Source organism: Trichosurus vulpecula, chromosome 7 (assembly GCF_011100635.1).
Source record: "Trichosurus vulpecula isolate mTriVul1 chromosome 7, mTriVul1.pri, whole genome shotgun sequence".
NCBI classification, from domain to species: Eukaryota; Metazoa; Chordata; class Mammalia; order Diprotodontia; family Phalangeridae; genus Trichosurus; species Trichosurus vulpecula.
In genome coordinates, this window is record NC_050579.1 from 79,571,586 (window position 1) to 79,586,345 (window position 14,760).

A 14,760-nucleotide genomic window follows, 5' to 3' on the forward strand; every position below is an offset into this window, starting at 1 on the left:
GAATTAGCCAAATGGAAGAGGAGGTCTAAAAGACCACTGAAGAAAATACTACCTTAAAAATCAGATTGGAGCAAGTGGAAGCTGGTGACTTTATGAGAAATCAAGATATTATAAAACAGAACCAAAGGAATGAAAAAATGGAAGACAATGTAAAATATCTCATTGGAAAAAACACTGAACTGGAAAATAGATCCAGGAGAGATAATTTAAAAATTATTGGACTACCTGAAAGCCATGATCAAAAAGAGAGCCTAGATATCATCTTTCAAGAAATTATCAAGGAGAACTACCCTGATATTCTAGAGCCACAGGGCAAAATAGAAATTGAGAATCCACCAATCGCCTCCTCAAATAGATCCCAAAAAGAAATCTCCTAGGAATATTGCCGCCAAATTCCAGAGCTCCCAGATCAAGGAGAAAATACTACAAGCAGCCAGAAAGAAACAATTTGAGTATTGTGGAAACATAATCAGAATAATCCAAGATCTGGCAGCTTCTACATTAAGAGATCGAAGGGCTTGGAATACAATATTCCAGAGGTCAATGGAGCTAGGATTAAAACCAAGAATCGCCTACCCAGCAAAACTGAGTATCATGCTCCAAGGCGAAATATGGATTTTCAATAAAATAGAGGACTTTCAAGGTTTCTCAGTGGGAAGACCAGAGCTGAATAGAAAATTTGACTTTCAAACACAAGCATCAAGAGAAGCATGAAAAGGTAATCAAGAAAAAGAACAAGAAAGAGAAATTGCAAGGGACTTACTAAAGTTGAACTGTTTTGTTTACATTCCTACATGGAAAGATGATGTGTATGATTCATGAGACCTCAGTATTAGGGTAGCTAAAGGGAATATGGATATATATATATATATATATATATATATATATATATATATATATATATATATATATATATATATGTATATATGTCTATGTATATATATGTATATGCAAGAGTGTGTATGTATGTATGTATATGTATATATATATATATATATAGAGAGAGAGAGAGAGAGAGAGAGAGGGCACAGGGTGAGTTGAAGATGAAGGGAAGATATCTAAAAGAAATAAAATCAAATTAAGGGATGAGAGAGGAATATATTGAGAGAGGGAGATAGGGAGAGATAGAATGGGGTAAATTATCTTGCATAAAAGTGGCAAGAAAAAGCAGTTCTGTAGGAAGGGAAGAGAAGGCAGGTGAGGGGAAATGAGTGAATCTTGCTCTCATCAGATTTGACCTGAGGAGGGAATACCATATATACTCAAATTGGGTATCTTACCCCACAGGAAAAAGGAGGAAGAAGATTAAAAAAAAGGGGGGATGATAGCAGGGAGGGCAGATGGGGGTGGAAGTAATCAAAAACAAACACTTTCGAAAGGGGACAGGGTCAAGGGAGAAAATTCAATAAAGGGGGATAGGTTAGGAAGGAGCAAAATATAGTTAGTCTTTCACAACATGAGTATTGTGGAAGGGTTATACATAATGATACGCATGTGGCCTATGTTGAATTGCTTGAGTTGTTAGGGAGGGTGGGTGGGAAGGGAAGAGGGGAGAGAATTTGAAACTCAAAGTTTTAAAAACAGATGTTCAAAAAAAAAAGAAAAGTTTTTGCATGCAACTAGAAAATAAGATACACAGGCAATGGGGCATAGAAATTTATCTTGCCCTACAAGAAAGGAAGGGAAAAGGGGATGGGAGGGGAGTGGGGTGACAGAAGGGAGGGCTGACTGGGGAACAGGGTAACCAGAATATATGCCATCTTGGAGTGGGGGGGAGGGTAGAAATGGGGAGAAAATTTGTAATTCAAACTCTTGTGAAAATCAATGCTGAAAACTAAATATATTAAATAAAAATAAGAAGCTGGAAAAAAAAAAGACTGAAGACTTTCAATAGCAGGAGACCCAAGAGAGTTCAAGTTTGGAAAATCTTAAATGAATTCTTCTAACCTCTCCTACTTCCACCCAGCCTTATTATAATTTATCAATCAATCAAGAAGCATGTGCTTATTCATTTATTGAGCACTTACTACATTCCAGACTGGCTGATGTGTAACAACTGAGTAAGATGAGGAGACAGAGTCAATTAAGTGAGTCTTCTGCAGTATCTGCCTCTTTCTTTTCCTTGGGGGTTATTTTTCCCCATTGCCTCTCCCCCAGGACTTCTGAAAATCTACTTTCGGGAAAGAATCTAAAATGCATTCAAACTAATGTATAAATGACTGTTACTCACTGTGCTGCTGTGGATTACAAAAGTGAGATTGTCTCTGCCCTCAAGGAGCTTATATTCTGTTCATAACCTTCTTTTTTTTCTTTGACATGCAGGAAGAGGTATCCGAATCAAGGACATTCTAAAAGAAGAGGAGACTCTGACACGCTTCCTGGTGCACACGTTTGGCTTGCCTGACTCTGTGGTCTATCTTCTGATGAACTCTCAAGTCCGTCCTGAGCAGGTGAGGAGACTTGAGTGTAATGAGGGTGGTAGAACTGGGCACGTGTCTCTGCCCTTGGCTTATGGATATGTGTGTATTCCCAGCCCCATCATCATTTGTGTGAATGATGGTGGTGGTGGTGGTTTGTCTTTGAGGGAGGAGAAGGGAGATGAGAACAGAACAGCTATGATTTCACTTACTAGTCTAGACCAGGTGCCAAGAGAGAAACCCAAGGAGGGAGAACACCTGGGAAAGGTAGAAAGGAGGGCTCTTGGCCTTGGTTAGCCTTCTTACTTTTCAGAGGTCAGGGCTAGTGCTTTACATTCAGAAAAACACAATGGGACAACATGAAGAAGATGCAAATTTTAGCTCTGAATCCCAAAACGAAGCATCCTTTCCTCTATGTGTTTCTGTAGTCTCCTTCTGATAGTTCTTTGCTCTGATGGATCCTTTTTATCGTTGGTATTCAGTTGTTTCAGTTGCAGCTAACTCTTTGTGACTCCAGCTGGGGTTTTCTTGGCAGAGATACTGGAGTGGTTTGCCATTTTCTTCTCCAGCTCATTTTACAGATGAGGAAACTGAGATAAAAAGGGTTAGGTTGGTGATTTGCCCAGGGTCACACAGCTAGGAAGTCTCTAAGGCCATATTTGAACTCAGTAAGATGAGCATTCCTGACTTCAGGCCCCACGTCCATCCACTGTCCCACCTAGATCTTAATTCATACAAAAAGGCATTTCCTTCTTCAAGCAGGTGGTAATTCCTCCATAGCAGCTAAGCCTACACAATTCTTGTTGATTCACAGGAGATCTGGACCTCTTTCCATAGTTTCAGATAGTAGTGAATCTTTTGTTATTTTTGCCAATTTCTCCTTGACCAAAATCCACCCTATTTTGTTGTTTCCTGTTGTTCATGTGTTCACTGAAGGCAGGACCTAGGCCTGTTAAAATAATTGTGCATAGTGCCTAGCATAGCATTATGGTGTGTATATGCTATTTATATAAAGAGTTATAAACTTGTAATATTTATGTCATAAATTATATCATGAATGAGAGGAAGGATGGTAGAGTGATAGGATAGTGGACTTGGTGAGAGAAAGACTTGAGTTCCCACATCAGACACTTACTAGCCATGTGTCCCTGCTCCCTCACCTCAGTTTCCTCATCTGTAAACTAAGGGGGATGGTCAAGATGTTCAGCTCTAGCCCTATAATCTGATGATCACAAGACCTCTGAGGTCTTCTGTTACTTGGTCAATTGTCTCTTAAACTTCTGTGGCTGAAAAACTTGTTCAGAAGCAGGCAGCAGCCAAGCTGCTATTGAAGCTCACCAGTATTTGCTTGGTGTGCCTCCTGGAGCAAGCCTACATGTATGCCCTGGCTTGACTGGAAGCCTTTCCAAGTTATTAGGACTTGCAAAAACTGGACAGCTCTCCAGAGCCTTGGTCACCTCCATGTCACAGTGATGCATTGGAGAAAGGTTGTAAAGAGAAACAAAGTAGAAAATGGCAGGACAAACGAGGGATGCTGAAACAGCATGGTTCTGAGACCCATGAGGCTCCCTTAGCTAAGGCCTCGGCCAGCTCAGCCTTGTATCAGGTCTTCCACTGTAAGGTCCTCCTGTTCAATTTTTCCATCTCTAAGGAATGTGACTAGAAACTTCCTAACCCATTCCTCCCTTACCACCTCTGCTCAGAGGTGGTGAGAACTTTCAGGCTGGTTTCATGGTGGGAACAATGGCTTGGGACTCAGTGGATCTGAGTTCAAATTCCACCTCTTACATTTGCTACTCATATGACCTAGGGTGAGTCACTATGGGCCTCACATTCCTAGGACCATAGACTTAAGGGCTGGCTAGACGAGACCTCAGAGACTATCTAGTGTAACTCCCTCATTTTACAGATGAGGAAACCGAGGCTGAGATGAAGCGACTTGCCCAGAGTCCCATAGGTAGTGAGTGTCCTAGGAGGGATTTAAGCCCTTAGTCAGGTCTTCGTGACTCCAAATCCAGCACTCTGTCCATGCTTCCTGTCACATTTCCTGATCTGTAAAGCGGGGGGTGGGGACTTTGGCTTCTGACGTCCCTTCTACCTCTGGATTCATGATCTTATGAGCTAAAAAAAAAACTGGAAAAGATCCAGGCCTCTCTCTCTGTCTCTGAGTTAGGTGTTCATAGAAACGGGACAAAGGGTCCTACAGGTCAGGCCATTCTTGAGGCAGCCTGTCAGTCCAGGGCATCCTGGTGCCAGCCACCCCTGAATGTGCCGTCCTTCTTGGGCTGCCCCTCCAGCTGGCATGTGGCCCTGCCCCACGGGAGGCTCGGAATGAGGCCTGAGGCCCCCTGCTGCTTGGGGGGGGGGTAGGGAGAAGAATGTCTCAGCATGACTTGCTCATTTTCCTCTTTGCTGTGTCTATCTATGGCTCATAAAACCGAAATCCTGGAAATGTGTGTGCTGGCTTCCAGTTGGTAATAAAAGGCAGCTAGAGATAACAAGAGGAGCTTTGGGGAAATTTCTTTCCGGTTCCCCTCCAACAACACTGGTTATATTTGGAGCCCCAGTCCCTGCAGGCCCTAGGGCCTGAAAACCTTTCATGTGGGAAGGACAAGCTGTCTGGGTCCCAGTACCCCAGGCTCCAGCTCATCTGACAAATAAGCCCAGGAGCTTAAGGAAAGCTTATGGTCAACCAGACACATACAAGGGCTCTATTCACATCTGTCCCACACTGGGGGTTGGGTCCAACATAAGAGGCAGCTTAGGGTCATGGAGGGAGGGCCAGCTTTGGTGTCAGTTCTACCCCAGTTCAAGTCCAGCCTTGGGCACATACCAGCTGTGTGGCCCTGGGCAAATCACTTAGCTTCTTAGCGGCCAAAGGCCCCAGGTCTTTGTAAAAGTTGTTCTTGTTCTTTGGAGTTGTTGATCTGCCTTTGAGGAAGGTATGTCCACACTGGGAGTTCTAAAAACTAATGAAAGCCCGAGTGTGGCTCCAAACTAAAATTTCTTCTTCCCCTACACCCCCACTGTACTCACCCATGTGTGCCTATGGCCCTGGGCCACTTATCTCTATCTTAATTTCTGTGTGTCAGTCCCTCTTGTTTAATCCAGTCTTTAGTCATTTCTTTCTCGTTATTGAGATCTCTAAGTATGGATTTTACTCCAGCTCTAGCTCTGTTACCTCCTTGACCATCTTGGCCTATTTGTTCTTCATCAAACACTGGGCTTTAATCCCTTAATATTTGTTATTAGATTCCACTCCCAAGGTCCTATTTTAAGGGCTCCTATATCCACTCTCTCAACGGAGGATCATCTAAGGATTAGAAATAGAGGAAAAAGAAAACAAACCTAGTCACAGTCCCTTGGGATATTAAGTAGCCCACACTGATACAAAATACCAAAGTGCCCTGGTTTCCCAGTTTGGCCAGGATGATTCTAATTTTTGACAGCTTGTACTGGGTGGGCAGGTTTCCTAGGTAAAGTCCAGGAGAGACTCTGACCTGGAGCCAAGGGGTCCTTACAGTATGTGACCGTGGGCAAACTGTGAAGTACATGAGTGGCTCAGAAGATGAGAATTGCCATATCTAACCTGAATTTCGCAAAGTAATTCATCTGCTTGGGAGTTTGGTTGGAGCTTGGTTCCTTGGAGGCCAGAAGTCCTGGTCCCAAAAAGTGCTATCCCAGCTGCTGTGCTGAGGTAACTCGTTGGCCCAGATTGGTCCCTATCCCTTGCTTCAAGTGCCTATAAGTTTCCCTCCCTTGGGACGAGGAGAGAAGCCTTTGAATCGTAAAGTGGATATGCTGTTATTCTGTGCAGTTTGCCTATGGTGTCCCAGACCTGATGCTGAAAGACATTGCCTGCAGTGAAGCCCTGCTAAACCGGTTCATCATCTTCAGCCAGCGACGGGGGGCCCAAACTGTTCAGAGAGCCATGTGCCCCCTGTCCCAAGACAGTCTGCAGTGGGTGGAAGATGCCCTGTATTCTAATGTGGACTTCTTCAAGCTCTTTCAGCTGGTAAGTGAAGGACTTGGCTGGTGCCCCCATGGGAGGAGTCATCCCCAGGGCTGGAGGGCATGGAGCCAGCTTTTTGAATGAACACTCATGGAATGTCTTCTCCAAGGTGGTGAGTCAACACAGAATCATGGACTTGTGGGGCAAGAGTAAGCCTTGAGAAGTCATTTGTTGTATTCATTCTTTAGCTGCCTTCTATAGAAAGCCAAAATTGCATGAGTGGTTCTACCTGCATGTAAGAAAACTTGAATGGACAGGGTGCAATGGGAAGAATGCTAGATTCAGAGTGTGTGTGGGGGGGTATCTGGGTTCAAATCCTGGCTCTGCCACTCACTACCTGTATGACTTTGGACAAGTCACTTAATTTCTCTAGGCCTCAATTTTGTCCTACATAAATTAAGGAAGTTGGATGCATGACTTCTGAGATCTCTTCAGCTCTAAATCCATGATTATATGAATAACAATATACAGATTTTTGTTTTTTTGTTTACAGACCTTTGATTTTTATCTGGGTAGGGAATTCTCATTTAGAAATTGTTTCCTCTGATACAAATCAACAACTTGTCTACAATTTGTAATCTTAGAGAGTTGCCTAGTGCCCTTAGAGGTCAAATGACCCAGATTATGTCACAAGCACAACTTGAACCCAGGTCTTCCTGGTTCTGAGGCCAGCTGTCTATCCATTGTGCCATGTTGCCTTTTAATAATAAAGTGATTAGAATAATAACCATGCCCACACTTACCCAGTATTTTTGAATGTATAAGAAAAGCATGTTTTGCGATGGAGCTGCCCTTGGAACCAGGAAGACCTGGATTCAAACCTTTGCTGCTGAGATTGATATTATTCTTGCACAGTAGGCCTTGGTAGGCCTCACGAGGCCAAAAGGCCTGAGACCTTCACCAATGCCTTTCCTTGTCCTGCCCTTCCTGTTTTTCCTAAGTTCATTACTCTGGGCTTGCCTGGCTCCTCAACAGGGACAACTGTGCTCCCAGTTCAATTCTACCTCCATCTCAGTTTCCCAAGAAACAATCTTCTTGGCCCTAGTCTATGGGGACCTTCCAAGCAAGGGTGGGAGAAAGTCAAAAAGGCATCCAGAGTACAAACATGAGTCCCGTCTTGAACAGGCAGTTTTATTCTCACACAGAAAGAGAATGCTAAGCAATAAAGAATCACAGAATGATTGCCATCTACTGCAAGGCTAATATTCAAGGCTCACTGGGATGTTGGTGTTGAGGGAGAAAAGAAACCCAGGGATGTAGGAATCCCAAACCAAAGTTCCCAGGGCAAGGTAGCCTGGAATGAATTCATGATCTCAAACATTCTTTAAGTCAAGGTGGCAAAGATTTATTATGCTTTACAGCAGGCAAGAGTTCTTAGGGAACCTGCAACCTTAGAGGGGTGCAGGGAGAGCTTTTGTAAGAGATTTAGGGGTTAAATGTCAATTAGGTGTTTTGTTGTGGGATTAGGGAGTGGTTAAGGGGTGGTCAGTTCTTAAGGGAACACGCACTTTTTGTATCTACTGCATGGGTGCATTACCCAGAGTTCACTGGGAAATAGCCCAAGGGGAGGTTACCTGGGGGTGTGGTTTTTACTCTGAAATGTCACTAAGTTAACTATCGGTCAGGGCTAACAAGCAATCTCTATGTAGTTTCTCATCTAATGTCTTGTTAGACAAAATACTATGTCTAGGATACATATTAGAAAGGTAAGTAAGTAGTAAATGTGGTCATGACTCAGTGTACAGTAAATTATCAGCATCCAGGAATCAATCTATAGATAGGCAGAGCTGCTTACTGAGGAAGGAGCAGAGATAAGCTGGAACATGCTGCCCTTTAGCTAGAGAGAAACTGCCTGGGACAGAATGTGTTTTAGAACTGGATGTACATTTGGAATTGGGGTTCAGGCACAGGCACCCAAGCAGAGGCTATTAGAATTAGGGTTCAAGCACAAGCACCTAAGCACCCCTTCATTGGTAAATAGCTCTTGTCTTTGCAAGAATTTTACCTCACCTCCCCCAAGCACAGCCTGATTATACCAACTGGGTCCTTTCTTTTGATAGTGGCTCTCTGTGGGCTCCTGTTTTCCTCTTGTTGGGGTGTGTGTGGCAGGGATGGTGCTGAGGGGAGTAAGTGTCCTGCTGCTGCCTCAACTGTGGCTGGTCTAAAAACGGCTGCTGCCTTTCAAGATCAAAGCCCTTCACTGAAGGAAAGGAGGCACAGACAGGAGGTGGTCCCACCCCAGACTTAGCCTGTGAATTCACTGACTGGACTGACTGTAGGGGACAGTATCAGGAAGTCATCCTTAAACCTCAAGGCAAGAGGGAAGAAGACATCTGAGAGGTGGCAATCATCACTTTAGTGTATCCTTGGAGTTTTAGCTCAGTCATCAATAGAAAGAGTCCTATGGAGGGCAGGGAGTAGTCAGAGGATGTCTATACTAGCTCTGAAGTGAGTGTGTGTGCACATGTGGATGCCCCCCCCCCACCCCTATTTCTAAGAGGTGCTGTAGTATTTACTATAGATTTACTGTGTATTATGTTTCAAGAATGGAAATTCCTTGAGAGTATGGATTGTGTCCCAGCCCAGTGCCTAGAACTGAGTAGACACTTTAGTAAATGTTGAGATTTAGTAGCTATTTAGTAAATGTTGTTCATTTGAATAGAATTGGATTATTATGGAGTCTTTCCTGGAGAAGCTTTGTTAAATATTTAGATTTCCTCCTCCCTTTTTTTTTTTCTTAAGAGGCCTTTGCTCTCTGAGTTCCCGGGAATTTTCTCCTATCCTGCCTTAGAAAGCAAGATTAACATTCTTAAAAACAAACAAACAACCATCCAGTAGAGTATGAGGACCTGAGAGTAGGGGCTGCTTCACTTTTGTTTTTGTGTGCCCCCATGCCCCTCCCCCTCAGCCTAACAGAGTACATAGTAGGCACTTGATAAAAGCTCTGATTTGAATTTCACTACAGCCCCCTAGCTCTAGCTCTTCCCTGTTGGTTACAAGTATTCGGCTCATTTCAACAAACATGTCTGAAGCACCCACTGTGAAGCAGGTACAGTGCAAAGCAGGGGGACCCGAAGAGGAGAATGAAGCAGAAGTCTCTGCTGTCAGAGAGGTTGTCTTCAGCAATGTTTGTACCCAGAAAAACCCAGGAGGTGGGCTGGATCAGGACAGAATCCCACAAAGGACTGAGTTTCACTCTCAGTGGGGCAGAGAAAGGTTTTTTTGGCGCCAAATAGAAGATGGGATGTGGGAGACAAGCTTTCCTTTCCCTCAGGTGGCATAGTGTTGGAGTATTGGACATGGAGTCAGGAAGACCTGAGTTTGAACCTTCTCTCAGACTCTTACTAGCTGTGTGACCCTGAGCAAATCATTGAACCTTTCTCAGCCTCAGTTTCCTCATCTGTATACTGAGGATGGTAATAGTACTTGCCTGTCAGGGTTGTTGCAAGAGACAAGTGAGATAGTATTTGTGGCCTGCTTTGGAAACCGGAAGGTGCTATATTAATTCCAGTCATAATAATAATTAACAATAAATGCTAGTATTACCCCTCCTCCTCCTCACTTTTCCTGGCTCCTGGACTATGCAAACCAATTACCAAGACACCCCATTTCTGGAAGAAGGTGAGGACAGAGCCTCTACCCTCCTGGTGCCTCCAAAATGAGTGCTTCCATTGGAGGAATCTGGGAATCTGGGGTGGCAGCTTTGTACATTCTGAGCCACAAATGAGGACCTCTTTATATTCTTCCTCAGTTGAGTGTGATGACCAAGGACACAAACACACCTACCCCAAACAAACAAAGGCATGGGAGAGAAGAGAAGAGCCAGCAAGACTCAGCAGCAGCTGGAGCCTCTGTGGGGGCTGGGGGCCTTGGCTCGCCCTTGCAGGCCCAGCTGGGTGCTGCCATCAGAGGAAGAGAACCTCTTTCTGGGACAGGGCTGTTATCGCAGCTGGTTGGCAGGCTGCCATGTTTATCCAACCGCAGAGTCACTCAAGCTTTGGAAGCTTCCAATTCAGAGATAGCTGGGTCTTCTGTTTACATATACTATTTCTCACACACAGATACAGAAATGGTTTCTATTAAATGCCAAGTTAATGCTGTTCTTTAAAAAATTCCTTTAGAGAAATAAAATCTTGTTAGAACACAAACTACACCTGCCAGCTAGAGTTCTGCGCTCGGTGCCAGCATGGAAGGCCCAAAGTAGTAGGGTTAGACAAGAAGAAAGGGGCACCCTGGAGTCATGAAACCAGCTTTCTTTTTCTTCAGCTCTCATCTGGAATGAGCCTTCTCTTCACTTTCGGTGAGATTGTCCTTAAAACCTTCTCCCCGTGACCCTCACGGCCCCCAAGGAATCATGAGACCTTAAAGGTGATCTTGTCCAACCCTTTCACTTTATAGATGGGGAAGTGAGGTCCACAGTGACATTCCCAGGAGGGAGCATGGAAAGTAAGGTCATGTGGGCAGCCTATAGAGAGAAGTAGAAAGTGAATGGGACCGGTTTGTGTCTGAGGATTTCTGGTGCCTTCTGGCTTGGCTTAGGTGAGCATAACTTATTATTATCATCTTTATTCTCATTATGGTTGCTGTTGTTGTTAGCTAGCATTCATATAGCACTTTAAGGCTTGCAAAACACTTTCAATACATCATCTCGTTGGACCACAAACCCCTTTGAGGCAGGTGCTGTAAGAAGTTAAATGACTTACCCAGGATCACACAGCAATAAGAATGTGAGGCAGGGTTTGAATTCAAGTCTTTTCTCAGGCAATTCACCTGCAAAGGGCCCCTGGGACTCCCCACTTGTTTGCATCCCAACCCCCAATTACTTAGTTTTTACTCATTCCTGTTTTCGTTTTGTCTTTGTCACTCCAGTGCCTCAAGTGACTTCCCAGGGTCACATGCCTAGCAAGTGACTGGGGCAAGATTTGAATCCAGGTATTCCTGGCTCCCAGTCCAGTGCTCTGTCTCCTTTCCTACCCAGATTAGGGGAGAAAGTCAGTCATCTGTTTGAGAACCTTCCCTCCTAGTTGAAAGCAGGAACTCCAGAGTTGGGCAAGATATATGCTTCTTGCCAAAGCTAACTAAGCTGTTTTTACACCTCATTAAAAAAAAATTACAAAGAAGTTTTGCTTTAGTTTTGGGTGAAGGGTTTGGAATGATTCCTATTTGACTGCACCCAGGGTCTGTTCCTCATCTTCCACCTTCTCCTCCTCCTCTTCTTCCTCACTCCCTGGCTTCTTCCTTCCCTCTTTCTGCCTCCTCCCCCTTCTGACTATTCATCCTGTTTTCTCTTGGGCTATGGCCGAGCAGCTTTGAAATCTTGCTGAGAAGCAAATCAGCCCCTTCTGTGTCAAATGTTTATTTGTGGAAATTCAGCAGGGGAACTGAGCTTGGTGCCAAGATGTGCCATACTGCTGGGAAACCTGAATTTCCCCTCTCCTCCCCCCAGTCACTAGGAGCTGATAGAGGGAATCTGGCCTCCTCAGAAAGTTGGCTCATGTTTGCTTTCCCCCCAGCCCATACTCCTTTTTAGAAAGCTCCTGGTAGAGTATAGTTCAGGTTCCATTCCTTTCCCTAAACCATTCCATGGTTCCAGCTTTGGGCTTTTCTGACTTAATTTTTGCCCTTCTTTGCTGACTCCAAGGAGTAAAGGCCTGAGGAGTGAGAACCTGAAGGGCCTATCCCTTTAAATGCTCAGCAGTGTTAGTAAATCCCCTCCTCTTTCCTCTTCCAAATTCTTGGACCTTCTGTTCACCAAAAAGAATGTTTTGTGGATTATCCACTGAAAGTCAGTCTCTGCCCTCTGGGAGGTCACTGCAGCTGGTTAAATTTCAACTAGCCATTTGAAGTCCCTCTTAGGAAATGCTTTTGTCAGGGCAAAAGGAGAGCAGAAGTCCACTGGAAAAGCCCCAAATCATTAGCATTTTGAAATGAGGTTCCATGTTGTTTTGGCTTTCTTATCTTTTAGCTTCTCTCCTTTCTAAACCTTTTACCATTTATCATAGCTACAGGTGTAAGGAGGGTACACAGCTCCATCTGAGGCCTCTGGCACCTTGGGGATAAGCAGAGGAAAGATTGAATGCAAACATTCCCCCTCCCCCAACCCTTTTTGTCCTTCTCTGTCAAGTTTAGAAGGTAGCCACCTCTATCCGTGTCCTTACAGATCCATGTACATACATACACACACAAACATATACCCGTGTCCATACAGACCCACGTATATACATACACACACATACATATACCTGTATCCATACAGATCCATGTATATACATACACACACATACATATACCTGTGTCCATACAGATCCACGTATACACATATACACACATACATATACCCGTGTCCATACAGACCCACGTATACACATACACACACATACATATACCCTTATCCATACAGACCCATGTATATACATACATACAACATTTCTATAGAGCTTTAAGCTTTTCAGAAACATTGTACATGTTGCCCTGTTTGATCCTCATGAAAACCTTGGGAGGTGGATGCTGTCATTATTCTCATGTTACAGGTGAGGAAACTGAGGCTGGGAAAAGTTCAGTGACTCTCCCAGGTCAGTGCTGGTACCTGAGGCAGGGTTTGAACAAAGGTCTTCTTGGCTGCCCGTTGAGCATTCTGTCTACTACACGATCTAGTGCCTTTCATGTATAATGTATGTGCATGTATACGCACATGTATACAACTATGTAATAGGCACACACAGGAAATGTGTGCACATATACATATCTGTGTACAAACATATAAGTAGATGTGTACGTATACATACATATGAAATATCTCAGGTAGGAGGTGGCATTGGAGCTGAGCTTTGAAAGAAGCCGGAGATGCCTCCTGAGAGACGCTCAGACTGGGAAGGAACCTCTGAGACCATCTAGTCCAGCTCCTACCTGGAGAAGAACTTCCTCTAATATCCCCTGCAAGTGATGGTCCAGCTTTTGCCAGAAGACCTCCCCTGGGGGGGAAGCCCCGACCTCCCCAAGGCAGTCCATTCCATTTTAACATAGCTCTCTTTGCTAGAAGGCTTTTCTCCCCACCACCCCTACAATTTGTAGATGTAGAGGAGATCCCTGTAAGCTCTTGAGACTTAGACTAGGAGGAATGGTGGAATGCAGTGAAAAGAGCAATAGAGAAGGAGTCAGAAGCCCTGGCTTTGAATACTTGCTCTATTACCGAGCTCTCTGGGTAGCTTTGGACAAACCTCCCTGGTCTCTGTTTCCTCAACTGTCAAAGAAAGGGTCTGTACTAGATGCTCTCCAAAGCCCTCTAGCCCTCCTGTGATCCTGTGACCTCCTGACAGCATCCACAATTGGACCCCCAGGCTGGTTCCCACAAGCCACACATGCCAAACCCAAGTCCCCACAAAGAGTCAAAGGCCCCTTTGCCCATTTTCACTGGAGTCTGAGAGTGTCATGTGGCCGGTGTGTTCACATGCCCACTCTGGTGAGTCAAAGAGGCTCTGTTCCCTCAAGTCTTTGGGAAACAGCTTGTCTCTGCGGCCTCTCCTGGAAGGACAGATTGGCCTTTTTGTTGTTGTCGCCCCTGAGTAAAATGACTTAGTCTAAATTCTCTTCTCATGACGCATTTCCCAGTACTCAGATTGTCCCTGTTTGTTGCCCCCTCACCACTGCAGCCAGTTTCCTCTCTTTTCATCTGACACTTAGCTGCTGTCAGGTCCTAACAAACATTCCTCAAATCCACAGTCCTCCTGGTTACCCAGCAACCCACTTCCCTCCCGGATAAAGCTGGCTTCCCTGAAACGACAGGTCCCAACCCAAAGGAATGCAGTTGTCCACACAGGAGTAGTAGAAAAGGACTTGATCTCTGTTTCTTTTTTTGAGGGGGGAGAGGCAGAGAATTACATCTTTTAGAAGATTAGCTTAATCCTATCACTTTTGAATGAGCACAGAAAACACCACCTCCCTCACAGTAATGGTCTGCTTAATTTGGGATTGCCATGCCCAAGAACGAAGATATTTCTCCTTCAGAAATTCAGCTCCAAAAGCTCAGAACCTCCTCACAGACAAGTAGAGCTTGTGGTTTTTGTTTGTTTGGTTTTTTTTTTAACCTAACTGCTTTACCTTTAGGTTTGTTTGCTTGAGTGAGATTTATGGGAAAGTATATTAGAATTACTCTCCAGTATCGAAGAGTATATTAGAAAGAGTGCTGGGCTTGGGGGTGCAGCTGAGATCTTAAGAGCGAGCTAGGGCAGCTAGGCGATGCAGTAGTTAGAACATTGGGCCTAGAGACAGGAACACTCATTTTCCTGAATTCAAATCTGGCCACAGACACTTGCTAGCTGTGTGACCCTGGGC

General features: G+C 44.5%; 1 protein-coding gene across 1 annotated transcript in view; it reads left to right on the forward strand.

The window, feature by feature from the left end:
- The window catches only part of ABCA4 (ATP binding cassette subfamily A member 4), a 151,933-nt gene that overhangs the window by 6,259 nt on the left and 130,914 nt on the right, over positions 1-14,760 (forward strand). The window contains exons 2-3 of the mRNA XM_036768201.1: positions 2,323-2,450; positions 6,235-6,432. Coding sequence (XP_036624096.1) covers positions 2,323-2,450; positions 6,235-6,432 — 326 coding nt within the window. The remainder of the gene's footprint in view (positions 1-2,322; positions 2,451-6,234; positions 6,433-14,760) is intronic.